Genomic DNA, 15,628 nt, shown 5'->3' with positions numbered 1-15,628 from the left:
TTGCCACTTTTTATTTAGCCCATGACATGCCATTACTCTCATTTAATGTCTTCCAACTGTTTAAAGAGGAAACTGAATGAAATCATGGTAGTTGTTTGGCCTGGGCTCACAATCCAGGCACTGGATATGAGAACACCAGGCTAAGACAGCAGCGGGCTCCAGTTACTACACAGGATCATGTTTAGCTAGGAAACAAAGCCGAACACTGACTGCACTAGGTTATGCAGGAACTTGGAGTTAGTGCCTTACAAGTCTTTCATTCCTACATTGCAATGTTTTCTGGCTGCCAATGCAAACCTGTGACATGATATCCAAGGCATCGAACATGTCTTTGTTTGTGAAACAGTGGGAAAATGAAAGACAGCACGAGACAGACGTCAAGGGGTCGGGTGTTTATTTCCAGTCAGGGAGTATTGGGGTATTTCATATTCTGGTAAATGCTTTCGAATACACAACCTCCCCCTGCGTCTCAGGCATGCAGCTCAGTGTGTATGTTTGTGTGTGTGTATTTGTGAATCTTGTGCATCAGAGACAGGCTCTAAGTATTTCCAGATGTGTTGGGAATAGGGACAGAGAGAGAATGAGACAGCGTTTAGACCAAGCAGACAGACAGTGATGGTTAGCTGACTCAGATGGACTCATGATTGCAGCACAATGCTTGTTATGATTTTGGGAGGGGAACAACTAAATTCAGTTGTTCCCTTCCCTTATAGTAGTATTCCTTGTTATAACACTGATGTACTCCTGTGTAAAATCATGAATATTTTTGTGTTCTCTACATTTAGATTAAGATCGTTTTGACACATAGTATTACAACAACCTAAGCTAACCCTGTTGTATTATTAACGCCAGACTCAAAGCTCTAAAGCCACTTCCCTCCCCAAATATAGATCTGACTTAGAATAGAATCAGACAAGGCTGTTGCTTTGTAGGATTTTCCTTTATGTTGTATCTTATGAGTCGTTTATGAAAACATCTGGTGTCCTGTTACTTAGACATTTATGTATTGTCATTCCAGGTATTTATTTTCAGACTTTAATACACTCACAAATGCATGTTCTCTCACACCTGGCTCCTTAAGCTGGCCTGGCATGGTGTACAGTGTCCCTCATCGCAAGTATTAGAATCTGGGCCTTGCGGACAGCTATGCCTGGAATGTCAGCTCACCTCGCAGGAGTCAAACACACGTGAACACACACCTCCAACACAAATACACACACTGGAAGATCACATTCACACCAGCATGCACTGTTGCACAGCTAAAGTCACATGCACGCTCCCTCTATTGTGCGTGTGTGGCAGGATAACATTGCATATGAGACATTCTTGTACTGTAGTACTGTTTTCCTCAGGCAGTAACAGGATATCCTCCCCCTTTGTACTGTCCTGTCCTGTTGCTGGACACACTCTCCCACACACACAATACTGCACATGTACAAACTAACACACATACAGTATACAAAGGAGCATATGTGAAAGGACAGAAGAAATGCTGGGGCGACTTGTAGTCTTCACATGCTCCATAATATCATTACTTGGGTTAGAATCATTAGACCAGTTGATGTGGAAGTGAGAAGAACACAGTGGAAATGGTTTAGTGGATAGTAATTGCTAAGTTCTGTTGAGCCACAGACTTTCCATCTAGCCTTACCATTGGCTGTTCTGTGAGTGAAGTATCAACCTTTAAAAGCATAGTCATAACATTTTCTGCACATGTAATCCACCGTGCCAAGTGAGACTACTTTCTGATCCTCAGACTTCTCTTGCAGTGCTGTAATCAGGTTTAAAAGCCGGATTATGGCATAAAAGCAGCGTTTTTACCACAGAGAGCCTTCTGACAGCATTTGAGTTACATTGAATATGTTAATTACAGCATTTGAGTACAGTAAATATGCATATGAGGTGAGGCATTTTGCTGCGGTGATATAAGTACAGTTAATGGATTAATTTTTGCAAATATGCATGTGAGGTGAGGCATTCTACCGTAGTGATATACATTACAGTTCATGGATTAATTAGTGCAAATATGCATATGAGGTGAGGCATTTTACCACAGTGATATTAATTTCAGTTCATGGATTAATTAGTGCAAACATGCATATAAGATGAGGCATTTTACCGCAGTGATTTAAGTTACAGTTAATAGATAAATTAGTGCAAATGTGCATGTGAGATGAGGCTTTTACCACAGTAAGCCTTCTTACAGTGTTTGAGATAGAGTAAAGCAGTAAGAGACCGTGCAGGATATTTTTTCATTAAGCAGATGCTTGTTAAATTAAAGTTCTATTTTCTGACAGTCTGTGACTGTTGAGTGGTCATAAGAGTAACTCTCTGACTCTGAAGCGTTCATCAGAAAAACACAAAAAATACCAAAGGTATTAGAGAGTGAAGTACCAAGACTGCCTTCAGTGGTGCCATCTTTTATAAATCACTTTCTCTTCAAAGTACAGCCTTATCACTGCATTTCTGTGGACACTCTCAAACCTTTATGTACTCTTGGAAAGTAAGGAAGGTTTCAGGTCAGCCCGTCCCTGAAATTTTCCTTACTTTTTGGTTCACTAGTCCCTTAAAGCAGGATACTTATCCTGAACGGGGGGGCTCTCAAGAGGCAGGGCATGACATAAAATGGATAACACAGAATGGCAGACAAAGCTACAATGTAGCTAATGAGATTCTTTGGCTTTATACCATGGCTGTGCAACTTGATTTATTCACAGTGATGCCAAATAAATGGAAAGGATCATAGTTAAAAACAGAAAAGGGTAAGACACTGATGTAAACAACATCCCGGCAACCTGCTCACAGGTTGTGAATTTTCCTGAATATTTTCTGCTACATGAAAGCACAGGCTTATTCTAACTACTGTAAAGTTTTCCACGGGACTGACTGAAAAATATTCTGGTTGAAGTCGTAAAATATAAGGCTGTTTGTAATCACATGTTGCACACCAAAAATGTTGGCAAATTTTCAGGAGTTTTGTATTTCTGTGAAAACGGCATCAGTCATGATGCAATTCTGACAGATGGTCTCTTTGTGAAACTATATTCATTCCTGTTCTTTTCACTTTCTGTTATTCTATTTCTCTGTTTCACTTTGGTTTACATAGAAATAGTTTTTATTCTGGACATATAAGAAAATCTGTATTTACATGAAATCTTCACAAGCGCTAAAGTCTTTATGGGCTGGGCATTTGTGATGTACTTCTTTAAGAGAATGTGTTTCACTGACTCATCTGACAGCACAGAGTAAGAAAATAGCATGTGACTGAACCAGATTGTTGACCAAAATGCCCTCAGAAAATGTTTTTTTTAAAACAGTAGAAGAAAATGGAGGAAGGAAGGGGGACACAGAAATGAGGATAGATGTAAGAGAAAAAAAATTGTTTGAAATGATGCTTTAGTATTTTCAAAAAAGAAGAATTCACCATGTGACCAACTATCCACAGTTTCCTCACTCACACTATTGCAAAGAAGAGAGAGGATGCAGAGAAGATGGGGCTTAGAAAGACACAAAAATGAGCCGTTTAAGAGAGAATAAGGACAGAGAAACCAGATGGAAGAGAGGAGCCCTGGGTATATAAGAAAGGAAAGCAATGCAGATTTAGGGGAAGACTAAACTCTTGTGTTGAAGTACTTGCACGAGACCTGACCTTGAGTTCTGCTGAAACACCTACAGTGGTTGGTTCACATCATTAAGAGTTCCCATGATTTTCATTAGCCAGATGGCTGACTAATATTTGTGACTTGAAGTGAATAAAGTGTTAAAGTAAAGACTTCCTCCTCATGACTGTATTTTAACAGAACAGTGTGGCAATTCAGTGGTGTTCATCATTAAATCTCCCCACACACACTCCCACGTTACAAAGACAAGGGTCAGCAACCCTCCACAGAGGTAAACACCTCCTTGGCATAGAGGTGTAATTGATGTAAGGCAATAAAACAGGAAGTCAATAGAGTATTTGTAAGTGTCCTGTGTAGAAACAGAGAGCACAATAAAAACAGGAGTGTGTTAGTGTAGCTACTTGTTAAACGTTGGTCTGGAATGTGTTGGATGGATAGTTTACAAAAGCAGGTCACAGGTTTGATCCCTGCATGCCTATGTGTCTACCAGCCATGTGTTTTTTAAACAGACACTCAACCTCTCTGCAAAGAATTAACACTGTCGATGAAATGTCCAATAGAATTTATTAGAAAGTACATTTGGCTAAACATTTGGCTCTTATAGGGTGTTGGTGGGGTCTTAAAAAGTATTGAAGGATGATAAATCCTTTTAGCCAAAATTAAGCCTTTTAAAAGTATTAAAAAGTCTTGAATTGAAAGGCTATGTGGTTTTAAATTTCATAAATTATTTTTTTGTTTTTATAATAATCTAAAGAGGTTGTAGGCTATTTGTTCTCCTTTGGTTTTTTATATTTAGATTTAATCAGATGTGAGATTTTATTTTTGGAACTCCAAAAGATCTGATGTTATTCTGGGTGATAAAACACAATAGAAACTACAGTAGAGAGTGATGCAGCTCAACATTAAACTCAAAGGCAAAACTAACTTCTTACTACTAAGTGTTTTGTGTGGCATCTTTAGTCAGGCAAGCAAGATTTCAGATTCTTATAAGCCATAGTACACATTATTAATGAAGTGATGTATTGCTCCAGTATATCTGTATCATATACTCTGAGAAATAACAGTCCACCCAGTCTTATTGAAATGATTTACTGAAATGAATGCAACTTTATTAAAGTGATCTATGGCTGGGAAGCTGCAACAGTAAAATGATTATGGACACATCAATGCTTTGAAATCAGAATTTAAGTAGATTATACATACCTTGAAATGGGCAGTTATACCTCAAAATTTTTCTCAAAACCAAAATAAATGCTGTTCTGCTTTTGAGCTTTAACTGCAGTGCAAAACATGCAAATAGGTACTTCTAGATTGTGGAATAACTACTTTTAGGATGCTTAAGTAAAAAAGATATGACCTTCCAGTCTGTTACCTTATGGTATCAGGGTTTTTTCTCAGTCTCAGTTCTGAAGAAAGACAAATTTGCATACTTTGATAATAATAAAAAAAACTACCAACATTTTCCTCCCTTTGTTGTCACATTTTTGTCCCTCTGTTGGCACAAAACATTTTTAACTGTGTTGCTACTGTAATTGAATAGAAATTAAAGTTGTGATAGAGTTAAAACATATGCAGAGGGTCTTGACAAAGTTATTAAAAAGTATTACATTCAATTTCGTAACTTATCAGTTATAATGTTACATTTGTATTAAGTTTTAATCCTTTGTGTTGTTATTTTATCATTAATATCATTTTTGGATAAATGTGCTTCTTTTCTATGAACCAAGGCCCAAACTGTATGTATAGGTGCATCTCAAAAAATTGGAATATCATGAAAAAATTCAATTTTTTTGGTTACTCTTTTCTTGAAGTGAAACCCATATATTATATAGACTCATTGCACATAGAGTGAAATATTTCAAGCCTTTATTTCTTGAAATGTTGATGATTATGGCTTACAAATAAGAAAACCCAAAACTCAGTGTCTCAAAAAATTAGAATACTACATAAGATCAATATGTTTTACACAGAAATGCGAGGCTTCTGAAAAGTATGTTGATTTCTATGCACTCAATACTGGACCTGCTTTTGCATGAATTACTGCGTCAATGTGGCGTGGCATGGAGGCAATCAGCCTGTGGCACTGCTCAGTTGTAACGGAAGCCCAGGTTGCTTTATTTTTTAACTGTTTTTTAGATATTAGATATTAGATATTAAATCATGCATGTTAGAGAACTTTTTACAGCTCAACCAGGACAAAACTGAGGTTTTAGTCATTGGTGCAGGGGACAAGAGAGGGAAACTGGTCAGCAAACTCAAAGCATTATCTTTTAATCCGTGTGAGCAAGCTAAAAATTTAGGTGTTTTATTTGATTCAGATTTTAGTTTTGAACCACATATTCGCGATATCACCAAAAAAAGGTTTTTATCATTTAAAGAATATAGCCTGAGTGCGACCGTTTCTATCTCAAGCCAATGTAGAGGCATTAATCCGTGCTTTTATCACCTGTAGAATTGATTATTGTAATGCTTATTGATTATTTCTGGTCTCCCCAAAAAGAAAATCTCACATCTCCAGCTCCTCCAGAACTCAGCTGCAAGAATGCTGTCAAGTACAAGAAAGAGAGGTCACATTACACCAAAGTCTCTGCAGTCTCTCTGGCTGCCCGTCTCTTTTAGAATAGATTTTAAGGTTCTTTTATTGGTTTTTAAAGGTCTTAATGGTCTTGCCCCTTCTTATTTATCAGGTTTGCTTTTACCCTATGAGCCCAGTAGAGCCCTCAGGTCTTCAGGAATGTCTTTGCTAATAGTGACCAAAATTAGAACAAAAACTTACAGTGAGGCATCTTTTTATCACTACGGCCCCCGTCTGTGGAACAGCTTACCTGAAGACCTGAGGACTGCACCTGATGTTAATGTTTATAAAAGCAAACTCAAGACCTACCTTTTTACTCTGGCTTTTAAGTAAAATTTCTTGTAGGTTTTATTTCATATTTTAATTTTTAGGACTGCCTACCGTCACTTTGTTTTAGGATTTTAGTCTAACCTCCAGTGTTTCCTCATTCTTCACTTTAAGATAGTGTTTCCTCAGTGCGCATGTTCCTGTGTGTAGGGGATCCATTATATGTATGACACATCTGCCAAGGTATGGACTACTGAGTGGGGAAGAGGGTGGGGTTACTGGGTGGGTTGGTGGTCGGGCAGGAGTTGTGGGGTGGGGTGAGTGGGGGGGCTTGAACTAATGTATTTTTCTTTAAATTGTATGTTGTGTGTAAACATAGACTGTAGAAAGAATTGGACAAACCCTGTGCGATGTCAGTTGTCTGCTTACAATAGGCGGACTCAAACGGCTCTTGAAGCCAATCCGTGGAGGCTTCCATATTGAAATTGCGGCCTCAACTGAGCTTTGGATCAACCTAACGCCCGCCCACTAAGCGCGACTTCCTGTCGGCTAGCTAGCTAGCATTCTGGTTGACAGAAACGGAGCCTCTGCCTGCCGAGCTATCTGTCAATCAAATGAGACGTGCCAATCAGCTTTCATCCTAAATATAATCCAAACGATCGTGGTACAAAAAAATTCACCCCCTGTACAGTGGGAACACAATAAGACACTAGCTAATGAGACACGTTTGGTGTTTTGAACCAGGCTGTAAACCAGTTTATTTCATGTGTCAAATCCGGCAGTGCAGACGGGACTTCTGGTGTTCCTGCAGCCAGCCTCAAGTGGAAACTCGCACACTTGTTTGCACTTCTGCATTGGCTTCATTTTTCCAGACCGGAGGTTGCCGCTTATGTGTAAAGCACTTTGTGCTACATTGCATGCTATGAAAAGTGCTATATAAATAAAGATTGATTGATTGATTGATTTGATAACGGCCTTCAGGTCATCTGCATTGTTGGGTCTGGTGGCTCTCATCTTCCTCTTGACAATACCCCATAGATTCTCTATGGGGTTCAGGTCAGGTCAGTTTGCTGGCCAATCAAGCACAGTAACACCATGGTCATTGAACCAGATTTTGGTACCTTTGGCAGTGTGGGCAGGTGCCAAGTCCTGCTGGAAAATGAAATCAGCATCTCCATAAAGCTTGTCAGCAGAAGGAAGCATGAAGTGCTCTAAAATTTCCTGGTAGATGGCTGCGTTGACTGTGGACTTCAGAAAATACAGTGGACCAACACCAGCAGATGCCATGGCAGCCCAAAACATCACTGACTGTGGAAACTTCACACTAGACTTCAAGCAACGTGGATTCTGTGCCTCTCCACTCTTCAAGGTCCCAGAGTCTGGAGGCTGATTGCCTCCATGCCACGCTGCATTGATGCAGTAATTCATGCAAAAAGGAGGTCCAACTGAGTATTGAGTGCATAGAAATCAACATACTTTGCAGAAGCCTGACATTTCTGTGTGAAACATCCTTTTTTTATTGATCTTATGCAATTTTCTAATTTTTTGAGACACTGAATTTTGGGTTTTCTTATCTGTAAGTCATAATCATCAACATTTCAAGAAATAAAGGCCTAAAATATTTCACTCTATGTGTAACAAGTCTATATAATCTATGGGTTTCACTTTCAGAAAAGAGAGACAAAAAATATTGAACTTTTTGGTAATATTCAAATTTTTTTTAGATGCACCTGTTTATGTGCAAATCTAACTTTGACACCCTCAGAGAAGACAAAGCCTCCAGGACCACTGAAATCTGTGGTGCCCCCCCCCCCCCCCCAGGGGGACTAGGACCCTAGGTCTGGAACCAATGAATTAAAGTAACCCTTTTTTGTTCATTATCGGTGTACTATATTTTACTAATCTGACATTTCACTTCATTTGGAAGGTGCTGAAGGGACCTTTTATTACATTTTGACAAGTCATTTCACCCACTGCGGGGACTTATTCAGCATGGAAATTGAGTTTTTTGGAATCTGCTCATTTCTGTTATAACAGTGAGTAATGATGTGGCCTTGAGCCTTGTACTAAATCCAAAAACACATTATAAGAACTGCTCTGCAAAGCTGAGGTTGTGATGATACAGTAAGTAAAAGATGTAAGGGAAAGAGTGATAAACCTGCAGAACACAGAACATCGTTGCTTCTCCATAACCTCTGATAGTCAAACAGTGTTCAGATGTAAAGTGATACAAGAGAAGACTAATGTAGGTGTAGTAGGGGGACCTCAGTTTCTTTCAGTCATGAAGATATCAACCTGTCTCATTTATGTTCTTTTGAAAAAAAAAAAAGAAAAAAACATTCTACTACCACAAAAATATCTATCTCCCCTATTGCCATTGAGAGGTGAAGGTGAAGCTTAGAGTTCCTGTGTTTACAGGACTGTGAAGATCTTAAAAAAAACTGACTGTTATGTTTCTGGTCCATCATAAGGAGGCAGTCCCCCCTAGTGGTGGGAACTGGGCAGAATAAGCTCCCCTGCTGCTGCAGAGGTTTAACACTACTGCAATGCAGACAGATTTCTTTGAGGTGTTTGTGTAAGTCTGAGATATATCAGAGTTCGTCCTCTCTGATAAGTTCTTTCAGTTAAACAGTGCTTCTTTTAATTTCTTACCTCATTGTTTTTTTATTATTAAAATGTCTCGGTGACTGTACTTAGCTTCTCAGTATACACAAATATCTTTAACTTCATGTCTGTTACTTTTTTGTTGACACAGAAATCTTGGCGGGCAGCAGAGGATGTCAGTGACCCCATACCAAGAGAGCGAGCCCTGAAGAGCGTCAGTTTCCAGGAATCGGTCAGCGTTATCACAGACAGGCCTACAAGCATGGAAGTGGAGAGTCAGGAGATCCAACATGGCTGCCTTAGCGGTCCTAGCAACCAAGCCCACAATGCCATTGGTGTGAAAGTCGAGACTTCTGACAGTGAAGTCATGCAGGTATGTAGGTTTCCTGAGCGTGACTGGGCTCAAATTATACGTTTGGGTTTTGTTAAGTTGATGGAACAGGTATCACTAAACCTTGATTTACATCTAATTGAGCTGGAATCCCATTACCAGGGAATGGTCTAAAATCTTGCATGACCTGCCAACTAATGTGCATATAAACCCTGTTTATTCAGAAGTTCGAGGTGACAATGAAAAAGCAGCTTCATGCAAAAATAATTTGATTTTCTGCCCTGTCTGTAGGAGATTCGCTACCTGGACCAGGTTTTAGACGCTGCCTCAGAAACACCAACCAATGGGAGCTCTTCACCATCAGAACACACAAAACCAATCAGCATCATTGGAAACTCTCCATCTGTGTGTGTCTCAGCTTCCTCTCCTGTCAATCATGTTGTTGTTGTCGAGGGCCAAAGACAAACCACGTTTCTTCACCACGACGACTCTGCTGTTAAGACCAACGGGCACGTACAGGGAGAGGATTCAGGGAGCAGTAAGGCCAGGTTTGAGCTGAGAGCACTCCATGAGGAAAGGCGTCCAGCAAAACTGTTCTCCCCAGGAGAAGAGCAGCAGGTCAGGGTGACAAGAAGACGACCATCAGAGGAGGTAGACAGCTGTTAGATAATGTGTCAGCAGTAAAAGATGCTGAATTCAGACACAAATGAATGTGTAAATACAACATTACAGTTCATGTGGGCCTGTCTGAGTGTCTGTTTGTTTGTTTGTTATGATAAGTAATCATGGTTCTGATATGGGTGCATGCAAAAAATAAAAACATTTTAACAAAGTCTTTGAAAATGAATGTAATAGTTATCAAGGAGCAAGACCTTATTTTACTGCGCAGATGGATACTGATATGCAATTAGGTCTTTAAATATTGCAAATAAAAACAAATTATTTATTGGCAAACTTGCAATCAATACCTTATGAAATACTGATGCTAACTGAAAAAAGTATGCCTTTTTTGCATATTGATATTCTTTTCTGTTCCCTTTTTTTAATCTCTTTCCTTTTGTCAGGTTCAGGAGCTAGAACGTGAGCGTCAGGAGCTGATTAAAGATCAGGCAGTGAAGAAGAACCCTGGGATCGCACAGCGCTGGTGGAACCCTCCTCAGGAGGTAGCCTTATATTTAATTAACCTTGCAAAGCAGCTTTTAAGCTCCAATCTACCATGTTTGTGCTGCACCAATCAGCGTCATTTGAGGAGAAAGAGGTGGTAGCTACAGGCAGGGTTAAGTTGTACTGGAAGCCTTTAGCAATGGCTGACAGCATTTAGCTTGGATGAAGTTATAGCATAGGGGCAGTTTAATCAGAACTGTACCACATTTCTTCAAGAATTAAAATGCAAAGAAAAGCACTGAAAGCTTTTCCTGATGGAAAAGGTGTTTTCGTTCTTCTGCTGAGCTGCTTCAGCACGAGTTTCAAGAGTTACGGTCAAGGGGAGGGTTGTTGTAGTGTGAGTTGATACATACTGCTGTATGTAGCCACAGCAGCAACTTTCTTCATTAAAACGAGCGTAAAGAGTCACACTGAAAGCTTTTTTTGGTAAACAATATGTTTTCACTCTTCTGAGTTTTATCCACATCAAGCTCCACTCCTCATAAAGTACAACAGTGTTTGCCTATAAAGCACACTTTCATATCAGTGTGGTACTTGCATACAACCTCATTTTGTCTTGTCGCTCTGATTGGCAGGTAATAAATATGACTGACAAATCATTCGTTCAATCACCTACTGCGTATTTTATGAAGAGTCTGGCCCTTCCCAAATGTCTTCTTTGGTAACTTTCCCAGATGAATGTGAAATAAATCCATACAGTGGCGATATGAAACAGTCTTTGTGGCATGTCAGATTAATATTTCATCTCTGTAAATATGGAAATGATGTTCTTGGTTTGTCTGTTTGTTTATTCATTTAGTTTTTCATTTCTTCAAGGTACCTTTGGAAGAACAGCTGGATGCAGAGCAGCTTGAGTCACTTAAGAAATACCAGGAGAGAAAGCAGCAGAAACAGCATCATACTTATGCATATGCACAGGTAAACACCTACACACTCATATTCATCATAGTATCCTGTTTGGCTTCTTGCTGACTTTCATTCTCCTTTCTTTGCCTCCCATCTCTGTTTGTAGCCCCAGTTGTCAGGCCCTCCCTCAATGGTGACTTTTGACCCAGAACTACACAGGAAAGACATTGTGGAGGAGCAGATTGACTTTTCATCAGCCAGGAAGCAGTTTCAGCAGGGGGATGCCACCAAAAGGGATGTAGCTCCTCATATATACTCTGCCAAACCTTTTTCTAAATCCACAACCAGGAGCAGCCAGGGGAACAGTGACTTTGTTGCAGAAACAGGAGAGGGTCATGTGACTTGGTCTGATGAAGGACTGGCAGGGGAATTTACTTGTGCACGAGCTGTAATGACAATCCTGCGTGAAGAAGAGGAAGGGAAGAGCCATTTCCATCCAGCTTTTCACCCAGAGGAGTCTGACTCCGGATTGGATGAGCTGTCTGTCCGTTCTCAGGACACTACTGTGTTTAGCCTGGATAATGTTTCTGACAGCGGCGCTTCACTACCACCTACACCTCTGCCTCTTACTCCAGTTTCACCTCCTACCCCCCAACCAACTACACCAATCAATGGGCAGACAACTGGCATTCCAACAGAGGACGAGCTAGAGTACCATGCTGGGGTTCTAGTCCAGAATGCCATCCAAAATGCCCTTGCAGCTCAGAATGGAGAAGAGTGGCAGTCGTCTGGCTTGAATTCTTCACAACTGAGTGCCCCTGTCTCTCCATCCACAGCCTCTACAAGCAGCCCAGTGCCAGTTTCTTCCTCTCCTGTGTCATCTGGTGGCGCACCAAGTCTTCAGTCCCCAGTGTCCTCCAGTCCCGCACCACCAAACTTGTCTCCTCAACTGGAGAGAAAGCCAGGGGTGAGAGTCATCCCTGAAGGGAAGCCTTCAGAATCAGAGAAACAGCAGCAGCAGCCAAAGCTCCAGACACCTTCTCCGCCTCCTTCTCAGCCCATCTCTCCACCACAGAGGCCCAAAAATGGAGGTCCAAGGATTAAAATCCAGTCCTCTTATGCCAGAGCACTCGCCTCCTCAGTCCCAACTCCAGCCCCAGCTCCTGCCCCAGGGTCATCAGCCCCTGTCCCCAGGCCAATCCCAGTCTACCGTCCCCCTTCTCCTCCAAGCCCAGAGAAACCAGAGTTCAGCTACTTCAGTAAATACTCGGAGGCGGCTGAGTTGCGCAGCACAGCAGCAGCACCCCGAGGCCCTGAGGCCGAGGCAGCCAGTGGCCCGTTCCGCCTGCGCTCCAAGAAGCAGCGGACTCTGTCAATGATAGAAGAGGAGATCCGGGCAGCTCAGCAGAGAGAGGAGGAGCTGAAGAAACAAAGGCAGGCACAGCCAGTTGTTACTGTCCGCTCCAGCAATACTTTAGGCAGCAGTCACAGTAATGTGAGGACGGGAATGCGGCAAACCACCATTTCTCCTGCAGATAAGATGAAGAGCAACAGCCTGCCTGCTAGACTCACACTGACAGCGAGGACAGCACCAGGTCAGTCCTGATATCACAAGTGTGTTTCTCTTTGATCCCAGCATTAGACACATGGTATCAAGTTTGGTGTGCACTGACATGTGTCAAGAATTCTTGAATAGATTGTTGAAAAACTTTGCACAGACGTACATTTTTCTTTAGTTTCATGTTCTGGTCAAAATGGGTAAGCACTAATGATCACAGGCTCACATCAAACAGTATACAGTACCTGACTAATTATCAGCATAAGTTGCTTTAATTTTTAGCTATTTATCTAATGTTATTACTATTGAAATATTAGATTATTTTCTAAATATTATTAAGGTCTCTTATTGGTGTTTGGCTTTGTGTGAACATAACATGCCATACTCAGAGAGAGAGTAAAAATAAGAAAATGACACGATAAGATCAGGTCCTGTTTCTAGAAACACAATGTCAAAATTACATTCAACTACATTCACAGCTATGATACAGCCATGTTGTATAAGTTGCTGCCAAGTTATGGCTGCTGTACAAGAAAACACATTTGTTTTTAGATTTAAATCATAGGTGTATCTGATAGCTTCGACTATGGCTTTGTTCACTTTAAGTGTGCCTTTAAAAGATAAAAGTAATCCTGAATGCAAATAGGAAGGCACTAGATCTAAAGTTGCAGACATTATTAAAATGAATAGTTTAATTTAATTTAACAGCTGTGTTTTTCTGTGAGCAGGAAAGATTGAGAAGGTTCGACCTGCACCGCCTGTCTCACCCTCACCCTCAGAAGGAGCCCTGTCTGACGCTGGCAGTGAGGACTCGGGAGGATCTCGACCCAAAAACTTTATGCAGACGCTCATGGAAGACTATGAGACACACAAAGTAAAGAGGAGGGAAATAATGGAGGACAACAGTGTAAGTATTTAAAATTAAAAAAAAAAAGAATTGACAGAAAGAAAAGAGAACTTGTTTTATATTTTATACTATTTTATCAGTAAAAAATAGTAGTGTTTGCAGTGCCTATAAACTGTTTTACCCTTTTATTGATTATATAAATCAGTCATGGTCAATACGATTTGGCTTTGGCTGCAATCACAGCACTGAGTCTGTGTGGATAAGTCTCAAACAGGCTTTTACTCCATTCTTCTTTCCAAAACTGCTCAGGCTCTGTCAGTTTGCATGGGGGATCAGATGTGAAAAGCCCTTTTCAAGTCTGGCCACAAATTCTCTATGCAAGTGTTTTTTTCCTGGTAGCCAGGACACGTGTCTTTGTACTACAATCACTTGAAACACATTCACTGCACTCAGGTGATTGCCATTTCAGTAATTGTGAGTCTACTAGCACCGATTGGCCGGACCTCTGAGGGATTAGGTCAGTCACTTTAATGATTATTTATGCAATTACTTATTTTACCTGATATGTTTTTGTTTGATGCCATTTTTTTGTAAATACCTGTTATCACTTTGACATTAAAGGTTTTTTTGGCAATTTTTCTTTGTCAAAAAGCCAAATTATGTGATTGATTTATAAAGTCAATAAAAGGGAAACAAATCAAAGGAGGTGAATATTTTTTATAAGCACTGTAACTCCTGCCCATCGAGAACATGCAACAATATTAAAATGTAATTCAGTGAGAGAAAGCTGATCAAAGGGAAACAATGAATTTTTGTTTGACTTAATTTATTTGTTTTATTCTAATCAAAAGACTCCATTCTTGGCCAACTGACATGATGAGCAAATACTGTACAACACCAAAGGGAATGGCCAAACCTTAAAGAGGAAATGAAAGTGAAAGTTAAGCACAGAAATCAGGGGATTTTACCCTGGCTCCATGGTTGTTTTTTTTTCTTTTTTTCATCGAAAACCATCTTTCAGTGCCAGACTGCTTCTGACAAATTGTCATTGTTTAGAATGAGCAGCATCAGACACTGGATTTGACATTCCTGACCAAGACACTTTCTTGTTTATTCTTTGACATGCAGAGAGGTTGTTGTTGATCTTATTGTTTATCTAAAATTACATCACGTGTGTTGATTTTGTGTACTGTTGCTTCTCTCCTGCTGGTCGGTTAGTATGCCCGTTTGCTGCTGGCTAAAGAGGTAACCACTGAGGTACCTGTAGCACCCTAAACCTGTTCTCTCTAATAAGTGACCTCACAGACAGACCTGGGTCAGACTAAAGTGAAAATTTATTCCTGTGTGGATTACTAAGAAGATGAAAAGTTCATTTCCAAACCTACCATATTCATTGATTCTTAGATTCGCTGTTTTTTCGACAAAGGTTATTTAAGATTAAGTAACCCTAACACAGTTCAATGCAGCCAAGTCACGTTAGTGGAGATTTCCACATGCAATTATTTATTCTTTCAAGCTAAATTATACCATTGTAGATAAATAACACTCTAGTCTTCTATATAATTCACATACAGGGAGTAAAGACAGGAATGTTTTAATGTTTTAGGAATGTTTTCAAACCCAACACTGAGTGACTTTTGAAGACAATCTTTCAAATGTTTCTATCTGGTCCCAGGTCTGCTTGAGGTCTCACTACCTTACTGTCTTGCTCTGTGGTGTTGGTGCTGCATGTTCTTGTCCCTGGATGTGGTGTGACCTTTCAGCCCACTCAACCCCCCCCCCCCCCATGTAATCAACTTGCATCCTGGATATGAAA

The 15,628-nt window shown here is 40.3% G+C and overlaps 1 protein-coding gene across 4 annotated transcripts in view; it reads left to right on the top strand.

The window, feature by feature from the left end:
* Positions 1-15,628, top strand: part of LOC121525635 (A-kinase anchor protein 2) — a 116,556-nt gene that overhangs the window by 97,225 nt on the left and 3,703 nt on the right. For all 4 annotated transcript variants that reach the window (XM_041811719.1, XM_041811717.1, XM_041811720.1 and 1 more), the window contains 6 exons: positions 9,218-9,439; positions 9,689-10,048; positions 10,462-10,560; positions 11,378-11,479; positions 11,574-13,002; positions 13,694-13,872. In XM_041811719.1, the coding sequence (XP_041667653.1) occupies positions 9,218-9,439; positions 9,689-10,048; positions 10,462-10,560; positions 11,378-11,479; positions 11,574-13,002; positions 13,694-13,872 (2,391 nt within the window). The remainder of the gene's footprint in view (positions 1-9,217; positions 9,440-9,688; positions 10,049-10,461; positions 10,561-11,377; positions 11,480-11,573; positions 13,003-13,693; positions 13,873-15,628) is intronic.

Source organism: Cheilinus undulatus, linkage group 17, assembly GCF_018320785.1.
Source record: "Cheilinus undulatus linkage group 17, ASM1832078v1, whole genome shotgun sequence".
In the NCBI taxonomy this organism is placed as follows: Eukaryota; Metazoa; Chordata; class Actinopteri; order Labriformes; family Labridae; genus Cheilinus; species Cheilinus undulatus.
This window is presented reverse-complemented; position numbering and strand designations above follow the sequence as displayed.